Source organism: Physcomitrium patens, chromosome 12 (genome assembly GCF_059467195.1).
Source record: "Physcomitrium patens ecotype Gransden chromosome 12, ASM5946719v1, whole genome shotgun sequence".
Lineage (NCBI taxonomy): Eukaryota > Viridiplantae > Streptophyta > Bryopsida > Funariales > Funariaceae > Physcomitrium > Physcomitrium patens.
Genome location: NC_143421.1, coordinates 8,863,529 through 8,877,120, shown reverse-complemented (window position 1 = coordinate 8,877,120; position 13,592 = coordinate 8,863,529). Strand labels below are relative to the sequence as shown.

The following is a 13,592-nucleotide window of genomic DNA, read 5'->3' as shown; positions in this document are numbered from 1 at the left end:
CCTCTAGCCAAACCAGCTCATCTAACGCCCCCTATTAAGAAACTAGCAGCTGTTCCACAACTAACCTTGCCGACGTACATAGCCCCTACGCACTCTTTCCAGAATTTCTTGCATGGGCCCTCCAAACCTTCGTGTCCAATACTTCGTTCAGACAAAAGAGCTGGCAGCAACTTTCCAATCCGCTACACTCGGAAACTTGTGGACGTCATATCAGCGTCAGAGTTCACTCTTTCAGGTAGAAGACAATAATCCATGGGGACGAAGTTACTGGACCCAAATTCTGAAAAGTAAATGGTGTTGATTACACATGAATTATGACAGGGCTATCGATGTGATTTTGGCCTGGTGCGCAGTTGATTATAAAAATAGAAGGGGTTTGACGAGAGAGCTGTCCGGGCCCTACCATCGAGGAAAAATAGGGCAGGGAAGCACCCCACGTTTTCTTCTCCGACACTCCAAGCCTACATGAGCCCATTGATTGTTGCTCGCGCTCTTTTACATTCTTGCCCATGCCGAACGACACCGTGTTGTATCCAAAACCCTCGGAAGCAACTGTTCTCTTTGTCCAATATCCGAAAGTCCGCACTGTGTTTATGCCATTCTTCGATTGAAGCAAGCACTTCTTCAAAGCAATCGTCTTATATTGCTGCTGGTTTAGCTGTTCAGTGAGGGAATCAGTTTCCTCATTCTAATTCGTTCGCAAACCTGCCGGAAGAGTGTTTTGCATGATCTTTCTTGTCCAAGGTAGGAGGTACGTGCGTGCGTGCGTGCGTGCGTGCGCGCGCCCGTCTTAGGTTTCGGTAACCCTCGCTTTCCTTGTGATTTTCATGCCCCAGGAACAATCGAGCAAGCCCTTCTCTTCACGCAGCGTCAGGCGATTCTCCTCTATGTATCCTCATGAAAGCTTTAGTCTTCCTTAGAACCAAGGGCTGGGCATAGTGGGTAGTGAAGTTCCAAGTCACTGCAATCGGTCGGGGATGCTTTCATCTTGATGCTGTGAGCAGACGTAGCAGCATTATCTGTTTCTAGAAACTAAATCTTATCAATCTCAGATAGAGTGCATCCGAGTCTTACATACGTTACCTGCCCCAGATTGACTCGGCTTATGTGAAGAGGAAAACTCTTTCTCGGAGCCAAGAATGAGATGTGTGTTAAGTTTTTAATTAGAGCTACATTTCGAGGATTTTTCCGGTTAGAGGAGTAACCCGTGCAGGAGTTCCAGCTCATTTTCAAAGCCAGGTTAATCCTGGTCGGTGGAATAGCAGGCTGGCGAGTCCAGGGAGCACCGCCCTGCGGCAGCTCGCAGGGAGCGAAGGAGATTCGCGGTCAGTGTCTGGGTGGGGATTAGGATCAGACGTCGACCTGGAAGACAGAGGTAAGCGTCACTCCGAGGAGAGCGACGAAGCACTCCGCGACAGGCAGGAACTTGAGACTTGGACCAGAGAAGCTGCCCGAGATAATCTTGGAAATTGGCACGGCAACGAAAAAGACCAACTAGACAATTGGAGTCATCATTCGGCAGAGCGGAAAAATCCTAGGGGGTTGGAGACACAGAATCTAGATAGTAATGGTGGGGAACCAGGTGCATCAGACTCGACGGCCGGAAGTGCCGATAGAGATTCCGCCGGGGCGTTGGATAACGTTGCCAGGACGTCCTCTCCTGCTGGAAGGGCCCGGAGCGCAGCGGGTACTACTTCTCACGATTACTCAAGTCGTCGAAACGCGGCTGGTGGTGGATACAGTTCCTCAATGAGCACTGGAGCACCCTGCGGCGCGTGCAAATTTCTTCGCCGAAAGTGTGTTCGTGGTTGTATATTTGCTCCCTATTTTGGCGCCGAGCAAGGGGCGGCGAAGTTTGCAGCCGTACACAAGGTGTTTGGCGCCAGTAATGTGGCTAAGCTGTTGTTGCACATTCCAACACCTCGCCGCTGCGATGCAGTGCTTACCATCAGCTACGAAGCGCAGGCGAGACTGTCTGATCCTGTGTACGGGTGCGTCGCCACAATTTTCTCTCTCCAGCAACAGGTGCGTTTATTCCCCTCCTCTTTGCAGTTTTTACGTTTCCAACTGTGATCAACCGTCCCAGACCCCATCCGTAGACATTACTGTTGGTATCAAGGTGTCTCACGTCTGCGATTATATTGCCCTTGACCTTGAATTGCACGAACCACCGTCCATGAGATTTTCACAGGCACTTCTGAACGCTTATCCGGATCGATACTCATTTAAATTCAATTTTCATATAACTTTAAGTCTTTTCAAAATAATGGCTTTCGCAACTGACCGATTTATATCATATTTTTATCGATTTCCAGACGCAGCCAAACTTTACATAGAAAGACTAGTAATTATAGGAGCTTGTTATTCGGAGGTGGACCTTCCGAAAGCCTCAGCAGTAAGTTGTATGAGAAGGGTTTTGTTGACACTGTAAGACCGTGTTTAGCGACTCTTTATTCAAAGTTGACGAGGGCTTAAGAACTTGACTGTGTCCAGATTATTAACACCGTAAAGCGTTGCTATTCTGAACGATATAGTTCACACCCTTATATTTTACGATTTCAGGGTAGTCACATCTGCACATTCCGACGCCGTGGTCATTAACTAATGCCTCTAAACGAGAATAAGCTCTTCGCCTTGTCTGGTCAAAACTTAAATCGGTCTTCGAAGACTTCATTACATTACCATTCTTCTAGTCGCTGCGAGGAAAGTCCCAAGAGGGTTCGATTATTTAAGTGTCGCTCAACCGCTAGGTTTCAGTCGCCGTTTTTTCAGTTACCACATTCAGTGCTCACGATTGAGGCCAACCTAGGCGACAATCTAACTTGTACCCTTTCTGGAAGTCGATGGCATCAAGATTACCGCATCGAAGTTGGTTGGCCAGGTGTTCAGCTTTGCTAGAGATTGAACGATCTATCTATCTAGCTCATGGTCCGGGACTGAATGTTTCACAAATTCGAAAGATTTGTCTTGATCCGTCGTGGCCAAATTATCCCAGAAAAAAATAAAAATAAGAAAATTCGGACCTGTCCTCTCTGTCGCCACGTCTGGACTCTTTCGCATTCTTTCAGAGCTTTGAGAAATAATTCTTTCTTCTGGGGTATACAAACCTTGCCTAGATCGTTCAATTAAGATCGTAGTGTACCTTGGCACGGATTGGACCACTTTTTTTTTGTTGTGCGTTAGTCCTTACTCAGTCAAAAAGCTTAGAACGGTGAAATGTTTAGCTAGTATAGAGGTGAAGACCGTTTATACTGTTTGTGATGTTTCATTTTCAGTGAAATATGTGATACAGGTTGCTCTTGTCCGACAGAATCAGGCAGTATTATATTTTACAATACGATTGAATTAACCAGGAGAGATTATAATAATTTAGAGGGAAGCCACCTAAATGACACTTCAAGAAGTGGTACGGGCCATGAATGACACGCTGAGAGGCCTGCCACCACAATGTGCCATTCAATTCATGACACTTAAGACGGACGGTCTGTCTCATTCTTGAAATGTTATTTGAGCTTCTTGTTCTGCCGCTGGTCCCATTGCAATTAATCGTAGTTATCGAACGGGTTTGATCTTATCACGCTCAAGTACGATTGCAACCAAGCAAATATGGTCTTGTAGTGGGAGGTCAAATATCGAGCAGGGTAAACCACAGAAAATTTAGATACTAAGATACGCCAAAGCAACTAGCGTAACTGGTACCTGCAACATCGCGTACGTAGTTAGCTGATTTATGAGTCTTTGTTGGTTGGTCAGTAGAACAGTACGTTTCGTCTTGCTAAAGCATCTCACCAAATGAAACGAACAGTACTACCGAACAACCTAGGCGCCGAGGAAGTACCGAATCCTAGTTAGTTTGATATTCGTTGCTATTTCAGTAAACAATGCAGCTGTGGATCATTAGTGAATTTTATCTAGTGATATAACATAGACTTATGTCATAGTGAAAGTCAAGCATAGGTGACTCTAGGAGTTCGATTGAGAGCTTGATTTTGTCCCAGTTATCTATTTGTTGCGATAGTACACCCTTTTCTGATCTGTAATGAACCTATTAGATCGAGTCCTCCAGACCAAGTATGTAAGATTGAGTTTATGCGTTGTTTTGCTAGAGAATGCTAAATGTAGTCAGAGATACAAGATCGCAACGAACTACTCATGTTTATATGAAATATATCTCTCCTGACGCATGAAACTACATTCCTGTTTAAACGATGAACAATCCTTTCGAAGTACTTTGGTGAAGTTTTACATGCATGTATCATTCCATTCCGCTTTCCTGTATCTGATACATACAAATCGATGAATCTTCTGTTTGCAATTTAGGTGGCAAGTTTGCAGGCAGAGCTAGCAATGGTGCAAGCTCAACTAGCGGACCGGCACGCGCATCTCCAACAAACACACCACCAACAACGGATGGTGTTCAACCAACCACCGCCTGAGTACATGCAGCAACATCAGCATCTCGGGGTTCAGACGCACCTCTCGCCGACTTCGGGCTTGTCCATGGGCATGTCCGGGGGAACCGGTGCAGTAGGCCCTTATAGTTCACGTGTGAAAGAAGAGGGAAGCTACCAGCTTCACGGCATGCAACACGCAGCTCATCACTACGACATTGGAATGGCCTCAAACAGCTTGGAGCCCATGTCCACAGAGCAGAGTCTTCTGGAGTCCATGCAGAAATCTAGAAGCGGAGGACTGGGGGGCCAACCAGATGAGGGCGAATTGCAAGCTCTCGCTTCTCTTATTCGAAGGAAATAAGGGCAATGATGATTTCTTTAAAGCTCAATGGAAGGACTCGATCGACCCGTTTGAAAGTTTAGATCGTTAAGTGGGATGCACTATAGGAAAGAGACAGCTTGTTCGCAAGAAGGGCTGTTCTGATACTGGGAGCTGTTACCACCACTTAGGACGGATGTATGGCAAACGTCGGAATACAGTTACTTGCTGGAAGAATCAGAACTACTGATCGAGTAAGCAAGCAGGGAGGTGCATTGTGCTCATCTAAATCTGTCTGCGATGGATAAATTGTAAGTGACGATGTTACTCATCGGATGGTAGTCAGGTGGCTGATCATGCACTTGATTATCAACAACGGGCTCGGCAGATCAGCCTTCTTTTAATATGCAGCTATGGAACTCGACGGCGGCATAAGCAAACTCTATAGGATTTCTAGACGGTAAAATAACCCTTTCCGTAGTGGGAATTTGCTGAATGAGATCGTGCTCGAAAAGAAAATAAAACGGTAGAACGTTGGCGGTAATGAGGAAGAACGTCGGTGAAGGTGGCAGTCAAGCTTGAATGCTTTAAGCTGTGTTTTGTTTCACATTGGAACAAAAGTCTGCAATAAGAACACCCGAAGTGCATGCAGTTCATTTTTTGGTTATTCGAGGATTGCCACAAGACGTAGGAATTATTACACTTAGTTTGAGGCAGGCATGCAAATAGGCGAGATCAGGATTTGGTGTGTTACGTAGACGTTCCTTACTCCATACAATACCAGTTGAAGACTGACAAATAGTTTTTTAGGATCGTAAGAATTGACTTGCTAAGTATGTTTCTTTGTCTTTCGAGAGTGATCTGCATTTGAGGGGTTGGCTAGCTCTAGGCAAGGGTTTTAGCTTACTGCCCTCGTAGCCTCCCTTGGACACAACTCCATGCATCAAGTGAGTAAGTGCTCTTTATTTCTCTTCATCAGTCTTTCTTACATGGTTTGTGGTAAGTTGATGACTGATACCAGCTAGAAAATTCTTGAAAGATTATTTCTATTTGCACCCAATTAAGCTTGGACACTTGAAGTTGTCATTTTTTCAGTACACTTTTATTGTATTGTAAATGCTTCAAGTGGCCTAATTTATTGCATCAAATGCGACGAACTTTCTCACTGAAATGAAGCATTTTTTGTTCGTACTCAACCCGATTTCTCGTGGAAGTGTCATTGTGTGCAGTACACGGTATGAAGATTACATGTTATGTGATCGAGTTGTCATCGACCAGTCACATATAGGTGAATCTTTCCTGGGCACTCGTATAATTAACCTTTCAATAATTCATGTTATCAAGTTCCTTAGCTGTCTATTTCCGGACCATTATCGATGAGTTTCAATTCAGAGAGGGTGCAGGAAAAAGAGGTGTTGTCTTTACATCTCCTTATCCTCGATCGTAACGCATATGACTTGTTCTTAAATAGTAAGTGGCAGAAGGATCGGCCCGTAGTACCAGCACCGATCTTTTATGCTGATTGTCGAAAAAGTCTCACATACCTTGCTACGAAACGTAGATGGTTCTAAAGAGAATTGATGCACACACTAGAAACGACGCTCCTCGTGGCCTCGAAGTTTTGGAAATTTAGAAACTGGGGCTTCATATATTATATAAGTCGCTTCTTGTTACCAAATCTTAGGCTTCGTTTATAGAAGAGCTTCGGAACTGAGTTGTATGGCCGCTACACATTGTGACCGAGACATTGTTTGATTAATGAAAGGAGCTCATAGTCTCTGTGAATTTGTTATAATATCGAAAGCATTTCTGTGAGCAAACAGCGTAATTGATGTACTAGAGTTGTACTAATCTTACATTCTCTTCTCAACTTAGTAATATGTCAGAGCTGAAACTAAACCATCTGTACGTATTCTACACACATGAGGAGCTACTGAGCAACAGGACCTTAAAAATCAACTCACGATCTCCGGGTTGTCTCTGCTACATCAGAGTTAGTACTACGTATAATCCAAAAGTGTGTTCGTTTCATTACGATTTGGTATTGATCAGAGTGTATGTTCATCCACTGAAATTTGCCAATGCTTGAAGATGCTTGATGATGTTGAATGAAGCTTTGGCAAGAATATTGATCCATTGATCACATTTGTGGCTGATATAGCAAATACAGTGTTCCTTTGTACCTAATCTCTTTTATAAAATGGTCAAAGATAAAACAAATTTATTTCATTTCTTAAATCTAGGTTATATATAAATCACATGTTTTTCTGATTGTCACTAAAGATTTAGTTCATGTATTTTACAAAACTTTCAGTTCATCAAATTCGTTTTTTTGTTTTTGTACGGCTTCAAGGGAGGTATATGAAGTTATTAAACAATTGTATTTATCAATAGGATTTTGGATACCATTATTTTTAAGTAATTCAAATCATACATCTTTGTTTCAATATATATATCATTGACATGTAATAACAAAAACCTCTAAAACATTTCTATAAATTTTCTCTTATCTTTCAAAACTTCCAATAAAGTCAATTTATTATTTTTAATCTTGTAATCTCTTCGAATCTATTATAACATTGTTATTGTTTTAGTATTTGAGCCAATTTGAAGGACTCCAATGGTGTTACTACAGTATTGTGCTTAGAGCAGCATCTACGAGGTACTCAACAAGTTTTTTTTGACCAAAGTTGGAGATATCCAACCTGTTCCCTCGGCTAACATCCAGTCCTTATTTAAGTCATCATTGATCCAATAACATCCAATCCATGCTGTGGTTAGGATTAAGTAAAAATAGAATTATCCTAAACGTTAGATTACCACAGAAAATAAATATAAATATAAATATATATAATATTTGTACAAAATAAAAGTTACTATCTCTTAAGTTCATATTAGCAACATGGTATGAAAGCAATTAAGATACTATTAGGTTAAAGTTAACCATGCTCTGTTATTTAGTGAGAGGAGAACAAAAGAAAGACATATTCAAAAAGGTTAAAGCTTAAAGACATGGCTAAAAATAGAAAAGATATATCAATTTGTCAATTAGGAGAGTCCAATAAGTAATTAGGAATTCAAAATTATTATATTTGAAGTATCAAGTTGTCTGCAATTTTGAAATAAGAAAATCTATGGGACATTGTAGAAACCAAAAATTCAATAAATTCTTTTTTAGAACCTATAGTAGAAAGAACTTATACAAAGACACAACTAGCATAAGCAAAACATAGAGCTCAATCAAAAATTATTATGCTAGTAGCAAAGATCCTAATTAGAATAGCTTTACAACATTTTAATCTAGTATATGATATATGCTTAGGAGAATGTTCAATGTTAGAGACTAACAATTGATAATGTTTTTAATGAAAAACCTAAATAGAATGTCAATTAAAGAAGAATGAAATATAAGCACTTATTTCATGGCAATCATGGACATAAAGAATCAATTGAAGGCTTTTGGTGAAGTCATTGCCAATAAGACACTAATTAATATTGTCCTTAATGGTTTGCCATGAAGCTACAAAATAGTAATTCAAGACATCTCTTACATGGATTAGCTCATATTTGAAGATGTTATTTATAATCTTTTGACTAAAATCCATTAAATTTTAGTGAGAGAACAAGAACCAAGGCATGAAGAAGTATTCGCAACTCAACCTCAATATATTTACTTTAGGAGTCATGGACAAAACTAATTTGTCTGAGGAGGTGGTTGAAGAAGAAGAAACTTTGGACGAGCTATGTCACAATACTTAAGAGGATCAAGACCTTTTACAACCAATCACTATGTATTAAGAGGCCTATAAAACCACTTGAGCATAAGAGCTTAATTGTCTTTTATTCTACATTCAAGATTTGTACAACATTGCAACTAATGATCATTTTCTTGATACATGTATGAAAGGCCAAACCATTTTGCATATAATCATCTACAAAACCAATATTAATACACAAACAATAGCTATATGGAAGGAAATACTTATGTAAGGTATCATAAAGAAACCATTGAAGCAAACTATATCAATTATCAAAATTGCAACTAGTATGTTGACTCTAGAGCTAATAACCATTTTACAAGAGAAAACTCAAATCTTTAGATAATAGAAGGACAAATGTCCAATAGATTGGTAAAAATAGCAAATAGCAAGCTCTACAAGATTGAAGGTTGTAGCATAAAAAATACAAGCACTTATACTATATTGTTTTGGAACATCTATCAGAAGCTAATATGATGAAAGAATTGCCATTGTTCAATACCATCAAAGAAATATGCAAAAAATGCTTCATCAAATAACAATACCAAGAGTGGTTTTCTATGGCATTACTTCATTGCATTGATAAGGTACTTCAACTTATTCATTTTGATTTAGTTAGACCTATAAAATACCTTCTTTAGGAGGATCAAAGTACTTCATTGTATTTATGGATAATCACTCTTATAAGTTGGATGTAATTTATGTACAATAAAGATGAATTATTTAAGAAGTTTCAAGAATTTAGATTATAAGTAGAAAAAGAAATAAGAAAAAAAAAATTAGAAACTTTAGAATTGACAGAGGATGAGAGTACTTAGCTTGTGAATTTAGTAATTTTTTGACTAAGCATAGAATAAAGAAACAACTCACCATGGCTTACACCCTGCAACAAAATGGAATTGGTTGAAATTAGAAACAAAATAATAGTTGAGAATGCATGATCAATGTTAATAGCGTGTCAATTGCCTAAATACCTCTAGGCTTAGGCTATCTATACAACTAATTTCTTAGTAAACCTAAACTCTACTAGAACCAATTATGGAGTAATTCCAAACCAAATATACTACAAAATTGGATCCCAAGTGAGCTACTTTTGAATCTTTGGTTCAATGGTATCCATGTACATATCAAAAAAAGAGCATTCAAAATTTAAGAAAAAATCTATCAAGTATATATTTGTAAGGTATGACAATAAAAAAAAAAACATACAAAATATTTGATCTATTACTTTGTAAGATCTGTATTAATTGACATATTATATTTGATGAAACATTCATAGGATTTGATGACATCAAAAATTAATCAACTTCTACAAATAAATCAGAGCTATTTCAAGAGAAAAGGACTTTATCTAAAGACTTAATTGACAAATCTAATAGATTGATAGTTGATCAAATCTTCCCTCTTTAAAACTTTGACTATGACAATCAATCTTTGATTCCAATTGCAAGTAGCTCGCTTCTTTTTGCTCAAAGGAACACGCTTACTTGTACACTTTAACCACACATAGAATCCATTATTCAAAGAAGATATTTTATTTAAAGCAAAAAAATCCAATATGAAATATAAAAAGAACTATATATTTGCAATAGAATATACTATAGAATTCAAAATCTATAAAGAGACAATTCAACATAGTAGATGACATGAAGCAATCAAGCAAGAAATAGAATTGATTTGAAAGAAAATTTAAAAACTTGTTGATTTATTAGAAAAAAAAAAAATCCAATGCCCACAAATAGATCTTCAAAACAAAACTAAGATTCAACATGAACATAAAGAAATTAAAAATCCATATAGTCGCTCAAAAATATAAACAAGAAGAAATCATTGACTTCTTTGAAACGTTTGCCCTTGTAGTATAGTGGTCTACAATCAAAAGTATAATAGCTTTAGTGACTAAGAAATAATAGGAACTACAATATTTGGATGTTAAAACAACTTTTTTGAATGAAAAACTCAAAGAAGAGGTTTACATGTAGCTACTTCTAGGTTTTGAAAAACAAGGATGTCTTGACAAAATGTGTAAATTGAAAAGAGTCTTGTATAGCTTGTAGCAAGGACTCCAAGTTTGATATAGCAGAATTGATACAAACTTGCAAAATCAAAAACTTCAAAAAAGCAATTAGGACCCAAATATGTATTTTGCAATGCAAAATGGACAAAAAACTATCATTTTACTCTATGTAGATGATATTACTATTACGGAAAATTATTGTGTAATTAAATTGATATTTTTATAGTCTTCCTACAACAAAGTTAATACCAACTAAGATGAAATAGAAAAAAATGTTGCTCTATATATGTGACGAAGGATTATCAACCACATTGCAAGAGCAAAGAGATGAGCAAAGAAAAAACAAGAATACAAACTTAGAATTAGGACTTAAGAAAAGATAATATAGTAGCAGATAAATAAGAACAAAATACACAAGGTCTACTAGTATCAAATCACTAATCTTAACTTGCAATTGCGCGAGTCCATTGAGTAGAAAGACACACTAGTGCACTATTTAAAAGTAACAACTTGAGCACATGTTGAGAGGAGATATTGTAGAGACTCAATATGCGCCCTTGACCATCTCCTCGTCTAAGTCATCATTGATCCCATAACATCTAATCCTTGCCATAGTTAGGTTAGGTAAAAATAGAGTTATTCTAATTTGGGGTTACTATGGTGGATAATTCAAATACGTATATAACTCTTGTGTGAAATAAAAGTTACTCTTTCTTGAGTTCATATTAGCAACAAAAGTTGCTCACGCCTCTTTTCAATTTCCTCCACTGCCTTATCTGCACCATTTGGGAGGCATCCATCGTGCATGTTTACACAAGAGCAACATTTGCATGTTCTAAAACTATGCTTCAAGTCTCAGCATCAAACAAGAGGATTTGCAGCAACCACAAGATATCCAAGCATTTTTGAGGCGAAACTTTAATCTCTTCCTCTGTAGGTGAACAATATCACCTGTTAACAAGATTTTCAGCAACATAGCAAGTTGTAAAGCATGCTGTTGCATATAGGATTTAACTGAGGATTCCGTTGTAAGCTTTTCGTCACCAGGTCTGAATGCCTCCAGCAAGAATTGACAAAATCCGATTCATGTATTCACATACTTTCAAAAAGGGCGGTTGCGAGCAGCAAGTAGGCAGGCTTGCACAGCCACTTGACACAAGACCACGTATTTGATCGGTTATCAGTTTGGCAAGGTACAGGGGCCTAAGAAATTTAGGTTGACATGGAGACATTTTAATTGTGATGGTATGTAAATAGAAAGACACTGCAGGCAAAGGAATGTGCTAGTCCATAAACAAATCCCAACAATCAATGGATTATATTGATCAGGAAGATCACGCACACAAGAGATCACACGAAATATGAACCAGGTAAAACCTACAGGGATCAAATATTGGTCCTAAAGCTCAATGTGATACATCCAATCATGGGAGGTTCATAGGATAGGATAGGAGGATCAATTTAATGAAAAGCATTAAGCAATTACCTCCCAGTTCATAAAATTGATCCTACTATCCTGTGTGCAGCTTAATTTGTAGAAACTAGCGACAAAAATAAAGCACAAAGCTAATTCAATCGCAGGCATTGCTCAAGAATGCTAACATCACTGTTAGCCATTCTAAAACTGTTGTACAGATGTACTGGGAACCAGGGCGATTGAAAAGGAGTTTATGGCTTCAAATGTATCCAAAAAGATGAGCCAAGCATAGATGTGACAGAATCGATGGAACAAGGTAAACTTCAAACTGTACAGTCCATTTATCTGAAGCACAGAGATTCAACCCATTACAAGTGCACCAACCCAACGGATCCAATCTTACCTCTGCGCGTGATTAACATTCTTGGCATAAATGTTTTTTGCAAACGGAGCAGAAGGGTTAAATTATATTACCGTTTACAAAAGATGGTGATCAGAAATCGGTCCAATCACGCCAGCAGCAGGAGCTCACATCAATCAGGTATGATAACCCGCATCAATTCCGTGTCTTTCACGAAGAATTCTAATACTGGATAAAAATACGAGGCTTTTGTTGCCTTTCTGTACTTACAAACCTGCCGAAGGGTATTACTTGGATAACTAATTACTCTCTTCCGATGGTTGTGTAATACCGTGTTTCAACAGCAGCTTATTCAGGTTCTCAGGACTACAAACCTGGTATTGAAACACGCCATCCGGACTCAAACTGATCTCCGCAAGCTCCAATTTTTCGGCTGACAGTGACGTGCTGTCCATCGTCTTGCTCAACACCTTCAGGGCCAATTGCACCGCTTGCTCCCTCGTCATATCGTCCTTGTAATCCTGCTTTAACATCGACTGGGCCGCTTGATTGTTCGCTCCAATGGCACCGGCCTTCCACCCTCCGTAGTTCCCACTAGGGTCTGACATATACAACTGAAAACCAAAGTTTTTGTCGTACCCTGCAAATAAAAACGATACACCGAACGGACGAAGCCCGCCGAACTGAGTGTAACCCTGTTTCGTGTCACACAAAGACTGTACCAACTGCTCCACGGGCATCGGCTCTTGGTAAGCAAGTGTGTATCGCTGCGCAGACAACCGGGCGGTATTAATGAGGATGTTCGCATCGGCCATGATGCCCGCAACAGCGCACGCGACATGATCGTCGATCTTGTACATTTTCTCCGTAGATTTCAACGTCGCCAGAAGCTTAGACGTGACACGCTTCTCAGCTGCCAGCACTACTCCATCCTTCGCTAAAACTCCAATCGCTGCACCCGCGTTGCTGATAGCCTCCATAGCGTATTCCACCTGGTACAGCCGACCCTCCGGAGAGAAAATAGTCGTCCGGCTATCATACCGGCGAGACATTCCTTCTCCTCTGCAAAGAAACCTAAATTTCCAGAGAGTCCACAATCACGTATAAAATATGCACAAAAACGCTCAACAAAGTTCTCCACAGCCTCAGCGCAGGGGTTCCAATCGCTCAAACTTTGCCGCGCAAATCAATAGCAGCTTCCACCAGAAACTACGGGATGTTAAAGTGCAAGAAGCATCTGAAGGAAAACGAAATCGAGCTTGCCCACGACGAAACAACGCAAAATCAAATGCCCTAGTGGTGCCGGTGTGGCATGAGAGCGCGCGC

The 13,592-nt window shown here is 39.4% G+C and overlaps 2 protein-coding genes across 2 annotated transcripts; one reads left to right on the top strand and one right to left on the bottom strand.

Moving 5' to 3' along the window:
* The first annotated feature begins 460 nt into the window (after positions 1–460).
* LOC112289471 (uncharacterized) lies at positions 461–5,882 on the top strand. Its single transcript, XM_090254814.1, has 2 exons — positions 461–2,025; positions 4,321–5,882. The coding sequence occupies exons 1-2, from the start codon at positions 1,750–1,752 to the stop codon at positions 4,753–4,755; spliced, it is 711 nt and encodes a 236-aa protein (XP_090110940.1). The 5' UTR covers positions 461–1,749; the 3' UTR covers positions 4,756–5,882.
* Positions 5,883–10,911: 5,029 nt separating this feature from the next.
* On the bottom strand, positions 10,912–13,592 carry LOC112289200 (proteasome subunit alpha type-4). The gene has a single exon (XM_024534216.3). The coding sequence runs from the start codon at positions 13,316–13,318 to the stop codon at positions 12,566–12,568; it is 753 nt and encodes a 250-aa protein (XP_024389984.1). The 5' UTR covers positions 13,319–13,592; the 3' UTR covers positions 10,912–12,565.

Bases quoted from the DNA above. Each gene is read 5' to 3' on its own strand.
- LOC112289471 (XM_090254814.1), top strand. From the start codon at position 1,750: ATGAGCACTGGAGCACCCTGCGGCGCGTGCAAATTTCTTCGCCGAAAG. The intron at 2,026-4,320 runs GTGCGTTTATTC...TTTGCAATTTAG, and splicing joins TTTTCTCTCTCCAGCAACAG to GTGGCAAGTTTGCAGGCAGA.
- LOC112289200 (XM_024534216.3), bottom strand. From the start codon at position 13,318: ATGTCTCGCCGGTATGATAGCCGGACGACTATTTTCTCTCCGGAGGGT.